General features: G+C 40.1%; 1 protein-coding gene across 2 annotated transcripts in view; it reads right to left on the bottom strand.

Moving 5' to 3' along the window:
* Positions 1-3,513: 3,513 nt before the first annotated feature.
* The window catches only part of LOC122553343 (calmin-like), an 87,257-nt gene continuing 71,665 nt past the window's right edge, over positions 3,514-19,105 (bottom strand). Inside the window, exons 10-14 of one of the 2 annotated variants that reach the window (XM_043696922.1) lie at positions 18,265-18,416; positions 17,665-17,767; positions 15,204-15,329; positions 13,469-13,533; positions 3,514-7,177 (exon numbers count right to left, since the gene is read on the bottom strand). In XM_043696922.1, coding sequence (XP_043552857.1) covers positions 6,973-7,177; positions 13,469-13,533; positions 15,204-15,329; positions 17,665-17,767; positions 18,265-18,416 — 651 coding nt within the window. In that variant the 3' untranslated portion in view covers positions 3,514-6,972. The other variant, XM_043696923.1, reaches the window with a different exon arrangement.

The following is a 19,105-nucleotide window of genomic DNA, read 5'->3' as shown; positions in this document are numbered from 1 at the left end:
GATGGATAACGCTCTTAAGGATAGTGGAATCAAGGGTTATTGGGATAAGGCAGGAACAGGATACTGATTGAGGATAATCAGCCATGATCATAATGAATGGTGGTGCTGGCTCGAAGGGCAGAATGGCCTACTCCTGCACCTATTGTCTATTGGTGCAATGGTTAGCACTACTGCCTCACAGCACCAGGGACCCAGATTTGATTCCAGCCTTGGGCAACAGTCTGTGTGGAGTTTACACATTCTCCTAGGGTCTGCGTGGGTTTCCTCCGGGTGCTCCGGTTACCTCCCACAATCCAAAGATGTGCGAGTTAGGTGAATTGGCCGTGCTAAATTGTCCATAGTGTTCAGGGATGTGTAGGTTAGGTGCATTAGTCAAAAGGTAAAGGTAGAGTGGTAGGGGAATGGGTCCAGGTCAGTTACTCTTCGGAGGGTTGGGGTGGACTTGTTGGGTCCAATCGCCTGTTTCCACACTAAGGATTCTATGAAACCAGAAATTAAAAGAAACAGTTAAGTCAAAGCTTTAAACGTGATAAGGGAATGGTCTCTGACTTTTGGGTATAGTAAGGTGTTGTTGAGATTGATGTTTTGTTTTGTTGCGAGTTTCAATTATTTTCAAGTTGTTATTTGTAAATAGCTTGGTTAGATCTATTTTATCTTCATCTTACATTCAGGAGAGTTTCCTACAGCAGTGTGTGTCCACTACAACAGGAATGCATTGTTGAACCTGGTCCTTGGATGGCAGGTGGGCCAAATGGATCAAATATCAGTGGGGGGTCATTTAGGAGATAGTGATTTTTGTATCATATGGCTAAAGAATGGTGTTGGAGAAGGGCATGCAACAATTCAGAGTAAGAAAAATCAATTGACAGAGCTGATTTCAATGGGGCAAGAATTGAGCTGGGCAGATTTGTCTGGAAGAGGAGCTTGGCAGGAGAAATTGTAGCTAAACAGGCTACCTTCAAAGAACAGCTGGCTAGTACTGTTGAAGTATATTCCTGAAATGGGATAAACCGATCCAGAGTTCGCTGGATGACAACAGACATAGAAATTAACATTAGAAAAAGTGTAAGGCAGAAAATATAATACAACTAAGAGGAATGTCGAGTATAATGGGCAGATGGTAAAGCAAATAAGAGAAACAAAGAAATTATGAGGAAAGATTAGCAGCTAATATAAGGGGGAATCCCAAAGTCTTCAATGGTTGCATAAATAGTAAAAACAAAAGATGTTAAAAGGAGAAGAGCTGATTAGAGACCAAAACGAGATTTATAATTGAAGCAGGTTGTTAAATGAATACTTTGAAATAGTCTTTACAGTAGAGGATGTTGCTGCTAGGCCATGGTGTCAGACAAAGAAACCCTGTAATGGGAAGGGTCCACAACCACCTGAAGAAGGAGCAGCATTCCGAAAGCTAGTGCTTCCAAAAACACCTGTTGTACTATAGCCTTGTGTTGAGATTTTTTACTTTGTACACACAGTCCAACACCAGCACCTCCAAATCATTCAAGAAAGGTTGTAAGGATAATCCCAACAATTACAGACTAGCCTGTTTAGCTTTGGTGGTCAGGAATCTCCTAGAAACAATTATTTAGGATTAAATTAATACTCACATGAAACAAGGTGAATAGATCAGGAAGAATTTCTAAAGGGGGCATCATTTAACTAAAACAAAACAAAAGCCCTGGTGTTGAAGATCTGAACCGAAACCGAAATTGCTCGAGCAACTTGGTAGGTCTGGCGGCATCTATAGAAAGAAAGCACAGTTAATGCTGAATCAAGTGACTCTTCTTCAGAATTGATAGGAGCTGGGAACTGGTGGTATATATGCTGATGACAGCGTGTGAGGAGGGAGTGGAGGAGTGAATGAATAGGTGGAGATGGAGCGGAGGGATAGAAAGAGTGTTAGGTAAAAGGATGGATGAATCTAAGTTAGGAAGGAGAAAAGCTGAAAATGAGATCCATGATAGATGTAAATGGGTTGGTTGTGCTGAAAGCACCCAATGTCATGGACAGGGCCTTGGTGTGGGGCTGGGCAATGGAGATGGAAGGACATGTTCAGTCTCCATTGAACACTATTGAGCCCTGAAGGCTGCAGGGTTCCTAAGTTAAAAATGAGATGTTCTTCCAGCATGTGCTGAGCCTCACCCAAACACTGCAGGAGGCCCAAGACAGAGATGTTGGCCAGGGAACAGTATGGTGTGTTGAAGTGGCAGGCACCTGGAAGCTTGGTGTAACTTTTATGCATAGAATGTAGGTGGTTCCACAAAACAGTCACCCAATCTGCATTTTGTCTATCCAGTATAAAGATGACCATGTTGTGAGCACTGAAATATGGTATACTAGATTGAGTGAAGTGCAAGTAAATCTCTGCTTCACCTGGCAGTTGTATCTGAAGTCTTGGGTAGTGAGGAGGGAGGAGATAAACAGATATCAAAAGAATTGTCCTTCCCATCAGTGATTCTGTCCAGCAGAATTGGTAAACTTGGGAGCCAGATGAGATTTGGGATGCATCTATGGGGTTCCACAGGAAGCCACCACAGGCAAGTCCAAGCTTGTAGCAAATGAAGTGGTGTACAACTGACCTTTTAAATATGGTACCAGGATCTTCTATCCCAAAATGTCCCACCACTGGTGAATTCTTCTGACGCACTCACGAGGTGATTTGCTGAGTAACTCACACTACATTATTAGCATAGAAAATGAGCTAAGAAGCACAAGATTGCATGAAATAACTTGCTCCGGGGATCGGTGTATATGAAGTCATCCAACACAGATTATGCCATACTTTAACTTGAAAATGAGGAATCTTGGCCATGATTAGATTAGATTAGATTAGATTACTTACAGTGTGGAAACAGGCCTTCTGCCCAACAAGTCCACACTGACCCGCCGAAGCGCAACCCACCCATATCCCTACATTTACCCCTTACCTAACACTACGGGCAATTTAGCATGGCCAATTCACCTGACCTGCACATCTTTGGACTGTGGGAGGAAACCGGAGCACCCGGAGGAAACCCACGCAGACACAGGGAGAAAGCGCAAACTCCATACAGTCAGTCGCCTGAGTCGGGAATTGAACCCGAGTCTCTGGCGCTGTGAGGCAGCAGTGCTAACCACTGTGCCACCGTGCCGCCCATGCTGTTCCTTCACTTTTCCTCAGCCAAAATGTGGCACATCCTCCTTAACAGCACTGTGAACATACTACACCACATGGACTATAGTGACTCAAGATTGCAGATACCACCAATTACTATGAGCAATTAGGAATGAGTAATAAGTGCTGACCGAAACAAAATAAAAGTTGCTGCTATCGTACTGTTGAGGCATTGTTTAAAAATACTTGCAGAAAGATGTTATTTTGGTAACAATAGACCCTGATTTGATTCTTTAGTTTACCTCATTCACTAGGGTTGCACTATATCATGTGAAATTGTATCTCAGCAGGAGCAGCACCTCAGTTTGATTGGTGTGTGAGAAATATTGAATGGAAAGAAAAACAAAATCAACCAGGAAGTTTAAGACCAGATTTTAATAAATTGTTGAATAGCTTTTATTCACAAACTTATTTTTACAGAAGCTCCCAAACTATGACAGAAAATGTACACCATTTTTAGAGAAACAAACATTGTGAAAAGATTTTTATTTTGAGAATCATATAATCTGTGCAATATTACGGTCTGTGCTCTAAAGCAAGTATCCTTGAATGATAGAGGGTCCAAAGGCTAGAGACACCCAAGCTCCTATCTACAACTGGTACACATACAGGTAACCTCTTTGAAGGTGTGTTTCTGGAGCAATGGAGAAACACACTCAAAGCAAAGCATAACATGGTTGTCTCACTACTGATTGATAACCAGCTGTTCTGACTTCATTAATTAAACATTAAAGTTTCAAAAAAGGCACAATTTTTGTTTTCTCCTGTACAAACAATTAATCCTACTATATTTTAAATCATTATAGAGTTGGTGATACTGTACCTGCCAGTATTCCTATAAATAAGCTTAAGAGTTTTACTGTGTTGATGTACATCCCTAATAACTGCAGTACAGCAAGAAGAATGTTACTCAATGCTAGTCTAAGCAAAACAATTGTCTTTTTGCTCAATATTTCCTCCAACCCTACTGCCCTCAATTGAAGGTGAATTGTTACTGGTACAGTTCTGTAGGTATGCACCTCAATATTCAAATATGATCCCAGATGGCCATTGTAGATTGGCTATTTGACTGGAAGTTTCATGGCAAAACTATTTTGGTTGAATTAACATTAACTAGATTAGTGGTTTCAAAATGGGACGAGAGATTTGAATGCCACCTGGCAGTTTCTGCAGCTGCCTACTACTAACAGACCATGCAACTGCCTGTTTCAGGGGTCAGGTTCCTTTTATATGCAAATTGTAAATGCATGGCATCTATAGAGCTCCAATTGCCGGAAGAGTTTGAAGTCTGTACCATATTCACTCTGATCAGTTTGATGTATGATGAGACTCCAAAAGGTTAACGTTATACTTGTGAGGCTATGATGATCAGGAGGAGTGTAAGCACAGACAGGAAACTTTGACTAAGTACAAAAATATGATAACATCAGAGTCCAACCTCATCCTGTCTTCCCTACACATTACAGTAGTGGAGATCGGGGGTGTCATTAGTAGATATTTTTAATCAATCTATTCAGATGTGTTATGAAACACTTCTGAAGCAAGTAGGATTTGAATCCAATGGCTTAGACCATTCAATCACACTACCATTAGGTCAAAAATGCAAAGCATGGGTATAAGAGTGAAAATATTTGCCCTCCCAGATTTGTGTCCTTCACTAATCAGTAAAAAAAAGTCGATCTGCTATCTTGACTTAACTAACATAATCGGATCATAGACTCTGCCAAACCCTCTATAGGTTTATCTCAGCACTACACTGAACTAAAGGTTTTTCTCCATTCCACCCTTAAACAGATGTGGGAACATTCAAAATTGTAACTATCGTTATAATTACTTTTGCTTTCTCATTTAGCGAACATTACAGATTACAGCAGTGGTATTCTAATTTGTAACATTGGGTTATTCATTACTGTAATACTATTGGAGTATTAATGAGCTTTGAGATGCTACTTATGTGAACAGTGTAGAACAGCACATTTCTAACTGTTATGACCGAGATTGTTGGGGAAGATCGCAGGTGGGTGAGGTTTTAAAACGTCAGACTGGATAAATAACTTCAGCTTTCAGTATCATCTACTTTAAGTGTTCTGGGCAGTGTACACAGGAGGAAAGTCTCCAACACAATACTTAGTGTGTGATGAATCAATGAGTGGGTACACTGCAATTAGTTGTGGTTTGTTTCTGCAGAGTTTGAATGAGCTTAATGAGCTACTGATCACTAACCAGTGGGTCCTGCCTACAAGCCCTTGTGGAAACAGGATTAGGTTGGATTATTGTGTTCAATAGATGCATTTCCTGCCCAAACCCACCATCAACTTTCCTGCACGAGATTTCATAAATGCTATTAGCAGCACTTGTGGAATTTAGTTTATGGAAAGGAGGAAAAACCTTCAATCATAAGGTAGAGCCTTAACTGTCTAACCAGCCAAGAACAAATTCAATTACAGAAAACAACTGTACACAGACACAAGCACATCCAGCACGTACAGACTATTAACAATCAAAGAAGTTGAGTCATATACACAAATAATGGAAATAGTAAAGGCCCAGCCTCTACTTTCAGTGGCAGTTTAAAGCTTTGTTTTAAGTGCAATTTCATCATCTGGATGAAAAGAGAAAAAAAATGCAGAGAGGGAAAACTTCAAAATGTGCCAAATCTTTGTGCCCATTTTCCAATCTTTGGCTTATTTATTTAGGACTTACTAGAATCACAGGACCGACAACAAATAAAAGCAAATGAGAAAAAAAATCTGGATTTAAATAAAACATTGTGAATATATCAGTAATGTATCATGCTGTCTTGCAATCATTTGCCACTAAAGGTTAGCAGGAAGATGTCTAGAAGCCATGATACCTTGTTCAACATATTTTAGTGAGGAGGCCAATAGGCAGTGATAACCTGGACCACTTATGAAAAAGATGATAAAAGCATATTTAGTAAAGAACTAAAAGCAGATTCTGAATGCACCTTCCAAATACCCCAGGCAATGGGGAGACAAACTGAAAGTGAGAAACAACAATCAATGAAACCTTGAAAAGATCAGCCCAGCTGTGTTTTAACAATATATTCTTATTGCACAAAATACAGGGTGATTGAGCAGTCTTGCACATGCATTGGGGAAAGTTATGTTCTGTAGGAACACAAGTTAGAGAAAAGATTATAGTAGTAATGTTCCAGAAATGCAGGATTATAACATTCACATTATATTCCCATTTTGCCAGTCTTGGTATTTAAAACTCAAGTGTTTATTTCATTACTTGAGTACAATGGTGTCTTATTCTTCTGACTTTTGGTATCAACATAATAGGTTGCAAATGAGACCCTTTTACGAAAGAGCAAAATGTAGCCATAAAAGTAAATATTAAAATAAAGCTTCATTTACATCATGTATACTATAAAAGGTATTAAAAAACTATTCACTTTCTTGCTGTCATACCACTCAGGAAGCTTCAATTGATTTGAAATTTGTACCCCCTTCAGCACACATAGAAAGTCTGTAACATGCTGTACCATTTTTTTTGAAGATGTGGACAAGGCCAAGTATGTTCAATAACATGTAACTAGTCCTCATTAGGTCACCTCTTATTAACCAAACAATCCAGATTAATGGAATAAAAACAATTTCTCAGGTTTATACTCAGTCTTTGCCCTTCATTTGTTACAGGCATTGGAACTTTGGGATTTTACAATTTAAACAGGGATGTCAGGAAAACTCTGGAAACATATGAGTATAAAAAGAACAAAATCTAACAGTACAAAACTACTCCACAAACTGTTAAGTAGAAGAGTAATTATGACCTATCTGATAACATAATCAACTGGCTGTTGACGGGCCAAGTGACTCCAAGTCGAGGTGCAGAAGAATGATCAGCCAGTATACTGCCATCCAGAGAATAACAACAAGGTACGGTAATTGAGGATGAGTAGGGGATCCTGGAGGTACCTTATCACGGATGACAGCAGCAGTTGGGTGCCACATTGCTTCCAATACACTTGCATTGTCAGATTGTTGGTCTGACCTGGAGGAAAGAATGCAAATATGAATACCAAAAACAGATTAGCCTTTAGTCTTGAAATCCCCCAACCTAGGGAAAAGACACCTGCCATTCATGATTTTATAAGCATCTATAAGGTCGTCCCTCAACTTCTTATGTTTCAGTGAAAGAAGTCCCAGCCTCTGCCCATAACTGAACCGCTTCATTCCAGACAATGTTCTGGTAAATCTCTTATGAATTCTCTATCTCGATACTATCTCTCCTCTAATAGGGCAACCAGAAGTGGTAACAGTACTCCAGAAGAGGCCTCACCAATGTCTTGTACAACCTCAACATAATGTCCCAACTGCTAAACTCAGAAATCTAAACAATGAACACAACCGTGCTAAATTAACTAACCCCAGAAGATATTTCTCCTCATCCGTCTTAAATGGGTGGCCCCTAATTTTGAGTATGTCTTTTGGTCCTAGACTTGCCCGCAAGATGAACCACCCTCTCAGCATCTCAGTCAAGTCCCCAATGAATCTTGTATGTTTCAATAAGATCTTCTTTCATTCTTCTAAATTCCAATGAGTACAACCTAATTAATAGCTCATAAATCAGTACCTTCACATCCTACTGCTCCTTTGCTGGACTGTCTCCAATACAAGTATATCTTTCCCTAAATAAGGGATTAAAAGTGATCACAGAATTACAAGTGTGGTCTAATTAGTAGCTGGTACACAGTTCTGGCAAGACCTCACTATTTTTATATTCCATTCCCTTTGAAATAAAGGCCAACATTCCATTTGCCTTCTCTATTACCTGTTGAACTTGTATGCTAGCCTTTTGTGATTTATTAACTAGGCTTCCAAATCTCTCTTATGCAGTAGCATTTTGCCATCTTGCACCATTTAGAAAATAGTCAGCTCCTCATTCTTCTTGCTAAACCATACATTTTCCCACATCTGAGGAATTCTTTTTTCCCCACCCAGCGGCTGGTAGAAATATCAAACATGGTGCCTGAGAGGGTGGTGGAGACAGGTATTCTCGCAATATTTAAGAAGCAGCTGGATGAGTATTTAAATATCAGGACGTAGTAGGCTGTGGACCAGGTAAATGGGATTAGTGTAGTTTGATGTTTGTTGGTTGGCATGACACAGTGGACTAAAGGGCCTGTATCTCTGCTGCATGACTATGTTATTCTATCTGCCAAGTTTTTTCCCTACTCGTTAAACTTGTCTATATTTATCTGCTGACACAATTCCTTACCATTCACCTATTTTTGTCAACCGCAAACATGATTATTATACACTAATTTTCTTCATCCAAGCTATGAATATGTATATGTAAATAATTGTGGCCCCAGCACTGATCCCTATGATACTCCAGTAGTTATAGTTTGCCATCCCTAAAATGCTCCATTTAACCTCTCATTCTTCGATTCATGCTAAAATATATATCTAAATGCTCGGTTGTACATCTTTTATAGTAGCAGGAAGTGGCCATTTGGCCCTTCGAGCCTGTTCTGTCATTCACCACGATCATGATGGATTGTTCAACTCAATAGCCTAATCCTGCTCTCTCCCAATTATCTTTGATGCCATTTACTCCAAGTGCTGTATCTAGCTGCCTCTCGAATACATTCAATGTTTTGGCATCAATTACTTCCTGTGGTAATGAATTCCACAAGCTCAGCACTCTTTGGTGAAGAGATGTGGTCCACCCCAAATCCTCAGATTGTGACCCCTGGTTCTGGACATACCCACCATGAGGAAGATTCCCCCTGAACCTACCCTGTCTGTCCTGTTAGAATTTTATAAGTCTCTATGAAATTCCCTCTCACTCGTCTGGACTCCAGTGAAAACAATCCTAACCCAGTCACTTTCTCCTCATACATCAGTCCTGCCATTCCCAGAATCAGCTTGGTAAACCAACACTTCACTCCCTCCAGAGCAAGAGCATCCTTCCTCAGAAAAGGAGACCAAAACTCCCCACAATATTCTAGGTGCAGCCTCACCATGTAGACTCCAACTTTCTTCCAATAACAAATGTTAAGCTAACTGACATGTTTTTAGTCTCCTTTCCTTTTCTTCCCCCAAAAATAAACTGGCAGTCTAATCCACTGGGACATTCCAGTATCGGAGGAGTCTTTAAACATTACGACCTGTTAATCCACTATCTCTGGTAGCTAGTATTCCATATAAGGTCATACCCGTTAATCTGTATTTGTGCCATTAAATCATTTATTTTGTTGTGAACGCTACATGTATATTCAAGAAAAGAATGCCATTTTGCCAGATTTTTTTTCCCCTTCATCCTTATTTGTTGTTGTTTTTCTATGTTTGTATACTCGTTCTATCCCACTCTGGGTACCATTATCCAAAGAGCTGCCTTGTAATGCTGCAATATCCTTTACACTTTAAGGCTAGGTATCCCATCTCCCCAAACCCTCTCCCCCTCTAATTAGTTTAAAACATTATCTACAAGTCTAGTTATTCAATTTGCCAGGACACTGCGCCCAGCACGATTCATTTTTCAGGTGTTTCATGAGAAAACATTAATCAAAAGGATTGGGTGGGGAGGTATTACATATTGGGCTGAATGTTACGTTATTTTGGCTAGTCCAAGTTGAATTGGCTTTTTTGGAGAGACTTCCCTTGCGGTATCATGAACTTTCTTGCTGTATCATACCAAACTCACCTCATTAACTACCTTCCCCTCCTCTGCAGCATCTGTCACCTCTGATTCTTGCTCATCTTTCCACATGCAATTACAAGAACCGCTCACCACTCAGCAAATATCATGGAATTCACAAACATCCTTTGCACCAGTGCCACCTTGAAAAGGCCAATGCGCACCTGAATTTGCACTTTCAGTCTAGTGCTGTCCGTGCAGTTCCTGACATTTTCCCCTGATACTATCCTTTTTGGTCTGTGTCCTGGAGGGTCTGGTGGACGAGGTGGTGTAGAGGCACTACTTACTCTTCTACTAGGACCAGCAGTGAAGACCACGATACCAGTTCAAGCCAGTCTGGTCCAAGCTTGCAAACCATGTCAAAGGAATCTTAGATACATGGAACAACGCACAGCATTGTAGGAAGGTCAATGGCTTTCCCAGTGTAAGTGTCACTATCTTCTCTCTGAACATCATATTGATTCCATCTCTGCTACTGTGCTCACCAACACCAAGGTACTTATCCAGTGGCCAACATGAAGGGTCCTTTGAAGCAAGCGACAAGCTGGATTGACCCAGTACCTGCTCTTATTTCCATAAGGAGTTTTCCCCAACATCTAGTTTGTTTGCTGCATTTTGTAAGATAGGAAGCTGAACATTGAGGCGAGTTGAGCCTTTAACAAGGCATTTAACAAACAAGAATCCCCCTTAATTAGTAATTTGCCACACAACTTGTCAAAAGGATAAGAGGTGGAAGATGATGTTCCTAATACCAAGATTGGCCTCACCAGGCTTCTCCCTTGTGGGAGAGTCAGTACTAGGTGGCATAAATCTTAGAATAAAGGAGTTGAGCATTTAAGATAGCAATGAAATTTCTTTTCCAGGTAGTGAAACTGTGGAACTATTTACTGCAAAGTGCTGTAGAGGCTGGGTCACTAAATATATTCAAGACTGAGATAGACAGATTTTTAATTAATAAGGGAATTGAGGATTTTGGGGAAAAGGCAGAAAGTGGTATTGAAGGTTATGACATCAGCCATGAGCTCATTGAATGACAGCAGATGAGCTGAATGGCCTAGTTCTTCTTCTACACCTTATGTCTCCTGAGCAGAGCTAGCGTGAGTCATCTTAGCTCTGTTTAATAAGAGGCGTGTTGACAAAATTGCAAAATCAAGAAGGGGAAATCATATCCAGAATAAGGCACAGACTGAGATAGATTGAAGGCCAGGATCGGGGGCCGAACACATCCCTGAGATCAATTACATCAAATTTGTTCATTAGTCAGGGACTATGAGGGAGGCAGGGAGTTCAGGAGGTAATGCTGAAGGGAGCTAAGCCCTTGAGCTTGAATAGTAGGTTTGAGATTCTGGCTTCCTGTGTGGACAAGAGCAGAAGGCTGGAAGGAAGGATGAGTTAATTGACCATAGCACCTCAGTACAGGGAGCCAGTCAAGACAATGGAGAAAAGAGTAATGTAGTTGTGATCAGCAATAGTATAATCAGAGGAATAGACACTGTCTCTGGCCAGGATCAAGAGTCCCCAAAGCTGTGTGTCTTGTCTGGTGGCCAGGTTCAAGAGATCTCATCTGGGCTACAGAGGAATTTTGAGTGGGAGGGCAAAGATCCAGTTTTTGCAATCCACATTGGTATCAATAATACAAGGAAAAAGAGGTTCTGCTGAGGGAATATCAACAACTAAGGGTTAAATTGAAAAGCATAACCAAGAAAGGTGGTAATCTCTGGATTACTACCTGAGCTACAAGCAAATTGCACCGGAATAATAAGATTAAAGAGTGGCTCAAAGACTGGTGTGGGAGAAACAGATTTGAATTCATGAGAGGCATCAATACTGGGGAAGGAGGGAGCTGTTCCAAATGGGATCAGCTCAGCTGAATCATGCTGGGACCCGAATCCTTGCAAATCACATAACCAGTGCTGTGAATTGGGCTTTAAACTAAATAATGGGGAAATGGGTTCAGTTGCATGAAAACTTACGGAAAAAATAAAGGGGGCGGGAGGGAAGACTCAGGAGAGGTTTTTAAAAGTTTCCAAAAAAGGTAATAAGATGAAGTATGGGAAGGCTCAAGAATTTAACTTCAGGCACAGCAAATGAGGGGACAACTATAAGAAGGGGGCTGTCAATGTAGGACTGAGGATGTTGTACTTGAAAAATTCATGCAGTTTATGAAACAAGCGAAATGAGCTTGTAGCGCAGATTGAAATTGATGGGTATGATGTTGTGGGTCTGACAGAGATATGGCTGCAAGGGGATCAGGGCTGGGAACTAATTATACAAGGATATGCATCCTACTGAAAACTCTGGACTAGTGGTGCTGGAAGAGCACAGCAATTCAGGCAGCATCCGAGGACAGGCAAAATTGACTACTGAAAAGACAGGTAGACGAGCAGAGGGAGTGGGGTTACCTTGTTAATAAGAAATAAAATTATAATGATAGCAAGAAGTGATATAGAAAGAGAAGGCATAGAATCTGTGTGGGTAGAGTTGAGGAACCACAAAGGACAAAAAAGACCCTTATAGGAATTGTATACAGGCCTCATAGCAGTACTCAGGATATGGGAAGAAAATTAATCAGGAGATAGAAAAAGTATTAAGAAAGCCACTATTACAATTATCGTGGGGGGCCTTAATGTGCAGGCAGACTGGGATAATCAGGTTCCAAGAAAAGGGATTCATGGATTGTCTATGAGATGGGTTTTTTTGGAGTAGTTTGTGGTAGAGCCAACTAAGGAACAGGCAATTCTGGATTTGATGATTTGTGATGAGGCAGATTTGATTAGAGGGCTGAAGTTGAAGGAACCCCCCCACCCCAGCGGTGGGGGTGGGGGGATGGAGGTGGAAGGGTCACATAATATGAGAGAATTCACACTGCAGTTTGAGCAGGAGAAGCTGGAATCGGATGTAATGATATTGCAATTCAGTAAAAGTAACTACAAGGATATTAGGAAGGAGCTGGCCAGAATTGATTGAAGGGGAACCTAGCAGGGAAGATAGTGGAGCAGCAGTGGCAGGAGTTTCTGGGGGTAATTCAGGAGGCACAGCAAAAAAATCAGCCCAAGGAAGTAGAAACATTAACAGGAGAATAAGACAACCAATGCTGACAAGGGAAGTCAGGGACTGCATAAAAGCAAAAGAAAGAGCATACAATGTGATGAAGACTAGTGAGAAATCAGAGGATTGGGAAACCTTTAAAAGCTGCAGAGGATAACCCAAAAAAAAAAGCAATTAGCGAGACAAGATGAAGTATGAGGGGAAGCTAGCTAGTAATAAAACCAATGATTGCAAGAGTTTGTCTTAGGTATATAAAATGTAAAAGAGGCAAGAGTGGACATTAGACTACTCATACTGGTTCACATACAGAACAAAAACATTTCTTTGTTTTTGTTCTCAAGGCACAACATTCACTCAGTATGCCCCTCATATCAAGGGCTAGCTGGAGTGCCTAGCTTCAAGCTCCAGCATATCTACACATGTTCAACTAATTTCCTTTGTGTAATCAGACAGATGCAGATTAAAGCATTTTACTTATTTTGAATAATCTCCACATTTGGCACTGTGGCATGTCAATGTGAACAGTAACATCAGCCTCTGGATTAAACTAGGTTTTGGGTAATAGCTTAAGCACAAATTCAGTATTCTTACCTTGTTTGGAGGTGTGTTTCATCTGTAAATTTTGCTTCATTCAGCAGCACCAGACTCTCAGGTATCTGCAGTTCAAAAAGTTATGTTGTCAATAGAAAATGATTCTTTCCCTCTTCTTGCAGGATGTACAATCCAAAAGTATACTATAACTAGACCCTCGATACTTTCTGCTAACATTTTTGAAACAAAGGTGACTCTTTCGGGAAATTGACCGCTGTGTAAAATGTCTGGTGTGACAACGCAAAGAATTAAGGAGATGCATTCTCTAATTTTACAAATGTTTGACTGTACAAACAATATTTCCGCATCTGATCACGGAGGTTCAATTATGTTGTCAAGCTCTTTTCAAAGTGAGACAGGAACTCTACAAAGCTCTGTTCATTTATGCATCAAGAAGGAAATTTGTATTCCCAGAATGCGACGTGGGTTCCTTTAGTTTAGTGTCTTTGGAGTGGGCCATTAACTTGTTGAAATTATCTCATTCCCATTTCATAGCCCGATCCCACAGTTGGCAGTGAAGCCAAATCTAGACACTTGCAATCAACCTGTTTTGACACACCTCTGGAACCCAATCTTTCTGGCCCAGAGGTAGGGATACTACCACTGTGCTACAAAAGCCTTTCAGTGAATCCAATCTAGGGAAGTGTCCATAATTGTGTCACCAGGGTAATAAAGCAGGGAGTAAGTTTCAAGCGATAAAGAGGGGCTGAGTTATCTTGATTGTGTTTAAAAAATTTTGAATCTGTGATTTGAGGGAAGTGTTTATTTTCTTAATTTAGCTTAATTTTTGGTGTTGCATATATAAATTTCCAGAAGTGATAGAGGTGAATGCAATTACAACATTTAAAAGATATTTGGACAATTACATGGATAAGAAAGGTTTAGAGGGATATGGGTGGATAAAGAGTGGAGCTGGAAAAGCACAGCAGCTCAAGCAGCATCAGAAGAGAAGGGGAAATCAATGTTTCAGGTCGGAACCCTCCAAACACAGGCTGATGGGAGTAGTTTAGTTTGGGAAACCGGTTCAGCTTGGACAGGTTGGATCGATAGTCATACAGCACAGAAACAGACCTATGACTCTATGCTGAGATGTTTCAACTCATAGGGAAATCTAGAACTGGGGCACCAATTCAAAATAAAGAGAGTCCTATTTAGAAATATAGAAACACAGGAGCAGGAGTAGTCCATTTATCTTCGAGCTTGCTTCACCATTCAACATGATTATAGCTGATCATTCAACTCAATAGTCTGTTCCTGCTTTTCCCCCATATCCTCTGATCCCTTTAGCCCAAAGTGCTATATCCACCTTCTTTTTGAAATCATACAATGCTTTGGCCTTGACTGCTTTCTGTGGTAGTGAAATCCATAGGCTCACCACTCCCTGGATAAATAAATTTAAGACACGCACAAGAGGGAATTTTGTCTCAGGATCGTTAATTTTTGGAATTTATTATCCCTAAAAAGGGTTAAAAAATAAGACAGAATTTTCATCTCAAAGCAGTCAAAGATTACGAGGGGAATGCAGGCAGGAGAGTGGAGGTAAGGCCATAATTGGAACAGCCATGATCTTCTTGCATAGGAGAGCAGACTAGACAGGTCAAGCATGTTGCTGCTCCCATTTTTTAAGCTGTTATTCCAAAGCATGATAAATTACAAGGTTAAGGCAGTTCTTCATGACTTACTAACACAAGATATTGGAAAATGTGCATTGAGCACACTTTATCATGAGGCCTACCTTGTGCCGAGTGTTATGTTGTCTTATCAATGATAGCATATTGGGATCAGAGCAATGTTCATCCTGAATCAGTTTTTCATCTTGATTGCTTGTGTGTTCTTCTGATTCACTTGAACATTGGTCATTCTGAGGAAGAAACAAGATACAGTACTGCTGTTACTTGGAGACTCAAATGTTCTGAGTCCTACCAAACTTATTTCCAGCATGTAGGTCCTTTTGTTGAGCTTTTCAGATGGCCTTCTATTGGCAGAGAATTTCTCCAGCATTGCCAAAAACAGTGGGGGGACAGGCTTTAATTGGGCACTCCCTATGTATTCAATCATTGAACTCCTGCAGTGTGGAAACACACCATTTGGCCCAACAAGTCCACACCGAACCTCCAAAGAGCACCCAGACCCATTCCCCTTCCCTATTAGTCTACATTTACCCCTGACTAATGCACCTAACCCACACATCCCTGAACACTGTATGCAATTTAACATGGCAAATTCAGTTAATCTGCACTTCTTTGGATTGTGGGAGAAAACCGGAGCACCTGGAGGAAACCCACTCAGACATGGGGAGACTGGTTTGTGTATTTCCCAAACCTCCAATAGGACCTGGAATTATCAGAGGCAAAAGTGGGGACCATCTGGACATCTTATAATCACGAGGAGAATCATTTTTTTTTGTTTCCAAACATAAAAGTGAAATGCCTTTCCCTTGCAAAGGTATAAAAGTCAATTTTAGTGTCCTTTCAGACCCACGATATATTAGATTCATTGAATTTTACACTACAGAGGAAGCCATTCAAGCCATCATATCTGTACTGATCTTGTGCTGAAAGGGCTACACAACTGGTCCCACTTGCCAACCCCATTCTGTAGCTCTCTAACTTAGTCACTTTCAAATATATATCCAGCTCTCTTTTAAAACCTTCAATGGAATCCACCTCCCCTACTCTCCCAGGCAGTGTATTCTAAATCCTAATAACTCTAAATAAAGAAGTTTCTCTTCATCTCACTACTAGCTTTCTTTTTGACAGCTTTGAAATTGTGACCCCTAGTTACTGACCTGCTAACTGGTGAAAATAGATTTTTTTTTTACCCTGTCAAAATTGTTCATAATTTTGAACACTTCAATAAAGTCACCTCTTAATCTTCATTGTTTTGAGGAGAATAAGCCCAATCTCTCTAATCTTTTCTTCGAAAATCCTTCACTCCTGATATTATTCTAATAATTCTCTTTTGAACTCTCACATTGCAGAAATTTCTCCTTTTGTGCCCACACTCTACCTTTTTCCCAGTCTACCCTAGAGTTAATGAAATCAGCAACTATTGCAACTCTACATGACCTGTCGATTTCCATATTCTGCCTATAATGCTCTTTTCTACTTCCTCCCCACTATTTGTAAGTCTATAACAAAATGCCGAAAAAGGTCCTCAAGTAAGGGGACTAAACTGCATGCAATACTCTAGAAGCCATCTCACTAATGCCCTGTATAGTTGCAGCAACATTTCTTTAGTGTTATACTCTCTTCCTTCAGCAATAAATGCCTGACAAATCTCGGAAAATGGTGAAAAGCCTGAGCTGATGAATACAAGTCAACTTTGTGAAACAGTATCAGAAGGGTTAAAAGAGAGTAAAATATATAGAAAAGTGGAGTTTTTACCCTGTTAGATTCTACAAACTTGCACTGTATATTTCTTTTTAGTATTTCTTTCTTCTAGTGGTTGATCTCCTAAGCAGTTGATCATAGGTTGTCAAGACAAATTTGAATATTTCAGGTCACATAGGAAATAGGCGATGCAGTGACAAAATCAGAGTGTGTAGGAAGGTAGGGGAGAGTGAACAAGCAAAGAGTGGGGAAGAGGATGAAAGTACTTAGGATGGAGAATTCAAAATCAGTGGAAACAGGATTGAAGCACAACCAGCCATTATAAGAATGGAAATCTAGTAAATTAGAAGAGGGATATTATAAAATAGGATAATGAAGCAGAACAGAATTAGCATGTAAGGAATAACTGGCCACTGTGATTAATTGGCAAGGAAAGAGATTAGTGTCCAGTAGCAAGGAAAGAGCTAGAATCCTTCTTGTTGGAATGGCCAGTTGAATTGCACAACTTGACCATCTGGGAGTGATTTTCTTCGTATAGTTTGGTCCCATTAGAATCGATATTAGCCACATTTCAGTGATAACACTAACTTCCAAGACAAAAGATTGTGAACTTGTGTCCCACTCCAACAACTTGAATACATAATCTAAAGCAGAGTTACCCAGTACGAACGAGTTAGTCCTATTAGCTAATATAACAAAATCTCCCAAACTCAGAATTTTTGAAGTCCTCCCCATTAAGAGCATTGAGAAATAAAAAATCTACTTCCCTTACTTAAATGGGATCTGCCTGCTAGAGACACTATTGAACAGTTATAACGAGTACTTAACCTAACTACATTGTAGCTCCCAGTCTGTTTCACTCACCATTGCTTTCAGGCAGAATTCATGGTTGTGATCTTTATGGCTGGTGAAAACATCATAACTGCTTTTCTCTTGCGAGTTTTCAGCACTTACTAAAGTGGGTGAGCTGGAAAAATACAAATCAAATAACGGATAAAAAGATCAGTTTGAAAAGAGTTAAAACTAGTTATTTAATAAAGAAAAATCTCCTTTATGGCTTGTAATTTTATTTGGAAAAAAAATAATGATGATGTTTTGGTCACTTAGCCCAATTGCTCCTTTTTTGTGGAGTCAGTGAGGACTGCAGATGCTGGATATCAAAGTCGAGAGTGTGATGCTGGAAAAGCACAGCAGGTCAGGCAGCATCCCAGGAGCTCTTCAGATGCTGCCTGACCCGCTGTGCTCCTTTTTTTTGTCCTAATTGTCAATTTATGTCTTATATAGCTTCCATGAAGCTTAGGAGGTTTCTTGAGACATTTTACTTCATTAAATATTCTATATTAAATACAGGTTGTTGTTCTGGTTCCTGGTTGTGCATTAGAAGCAAAAGTCTATGAAAAGGTTAATTGCAGAATGAGAAGAGGAGAAGGGCAGAGAAAAAGTCAGATGGAAATAGAAACCAACCATGAAATCACAGAACTTTGCAGGATGTTGTGCTGCCCATCTTTCGTATCAGCTGGCTGTTCTGGACCACTACCATAAATCTCCACATCTTTTCCTGTCTCTTTCAGACCCATTTGACTTTGCAGCGAGTGCAAAAGTTGGTTGTTTAATGCCTGGAAAGGTAGAAAATCAGTCTCGTTATGATAGCTCTAGGCAACACAATCAAAAACCTTCCAAAAACATGTGCATTGCTGATTTTTATTTAAACTGCTCTCCATTTCCAAATCAAAATTTGCTTCTAGTTTTCAACTATGTCTTTTTCTGTATAGCTTCTGTACAACATCATGTTGACAATGTTGAGGTTGACAAGTTGGCCAAATGAGCAGACACTTAGCAGATGAATCGTAAAACAGAGAAATGTGAGGTAATACAAATTTGGACTGAAGAAACATTGAGAAACAATACAGGCTCAACTGGTACAAGTTTGAGGGTAATACAGAAGCAGAGTGACCTTGGGGTTCACGGGCATAAATCTCTGAAAGTGGCTAGGCAAGTTGCAACTGTTCTTAAGGCGGCTTATAGGATCCTTCAGTTTTTAAGTGTAAGAGCAAGCACATGATGCTATACCCCTACAATTCATTGGTCAGACCAAATGTGGAATATTATGTTCAGTTCTGGGCCCCTTATTTAAGGAAGGATGTTAAAGCCCTGGACAGAGTACAAAAGAGATTTACTACAATGATACCAGAATGAGAGATTTTAGATACAAGAAAAGGTTAGGGAAATTGGCCTTATTCTCCTTAGAGCAGAAAAGATTAAGGGGTGACCTTATAGAGGTGTTCTAAATTATGAACCACTTTGA

This window comes from Chiloscyllium plagiosum, chromosome 10, assembly GCF_004010195.1.
Source record: "Chiloscyllium plagiosum isolate BGI_BamShark_2017 chromosome 10, ASM401019v2, whole genome shotgun sequence".
NCBI lineage: Eukaryota > Metazoa > Chordata > Chondrichthyes > Orectolobiformes > Hemiscylliidae > Chiloscyllium > Chiloscyllium plagiosum.
Note: the sequence above shows the minus strand (reverse complement) of the source record. Positions and strands in the feature narration are given on the sequence as shown.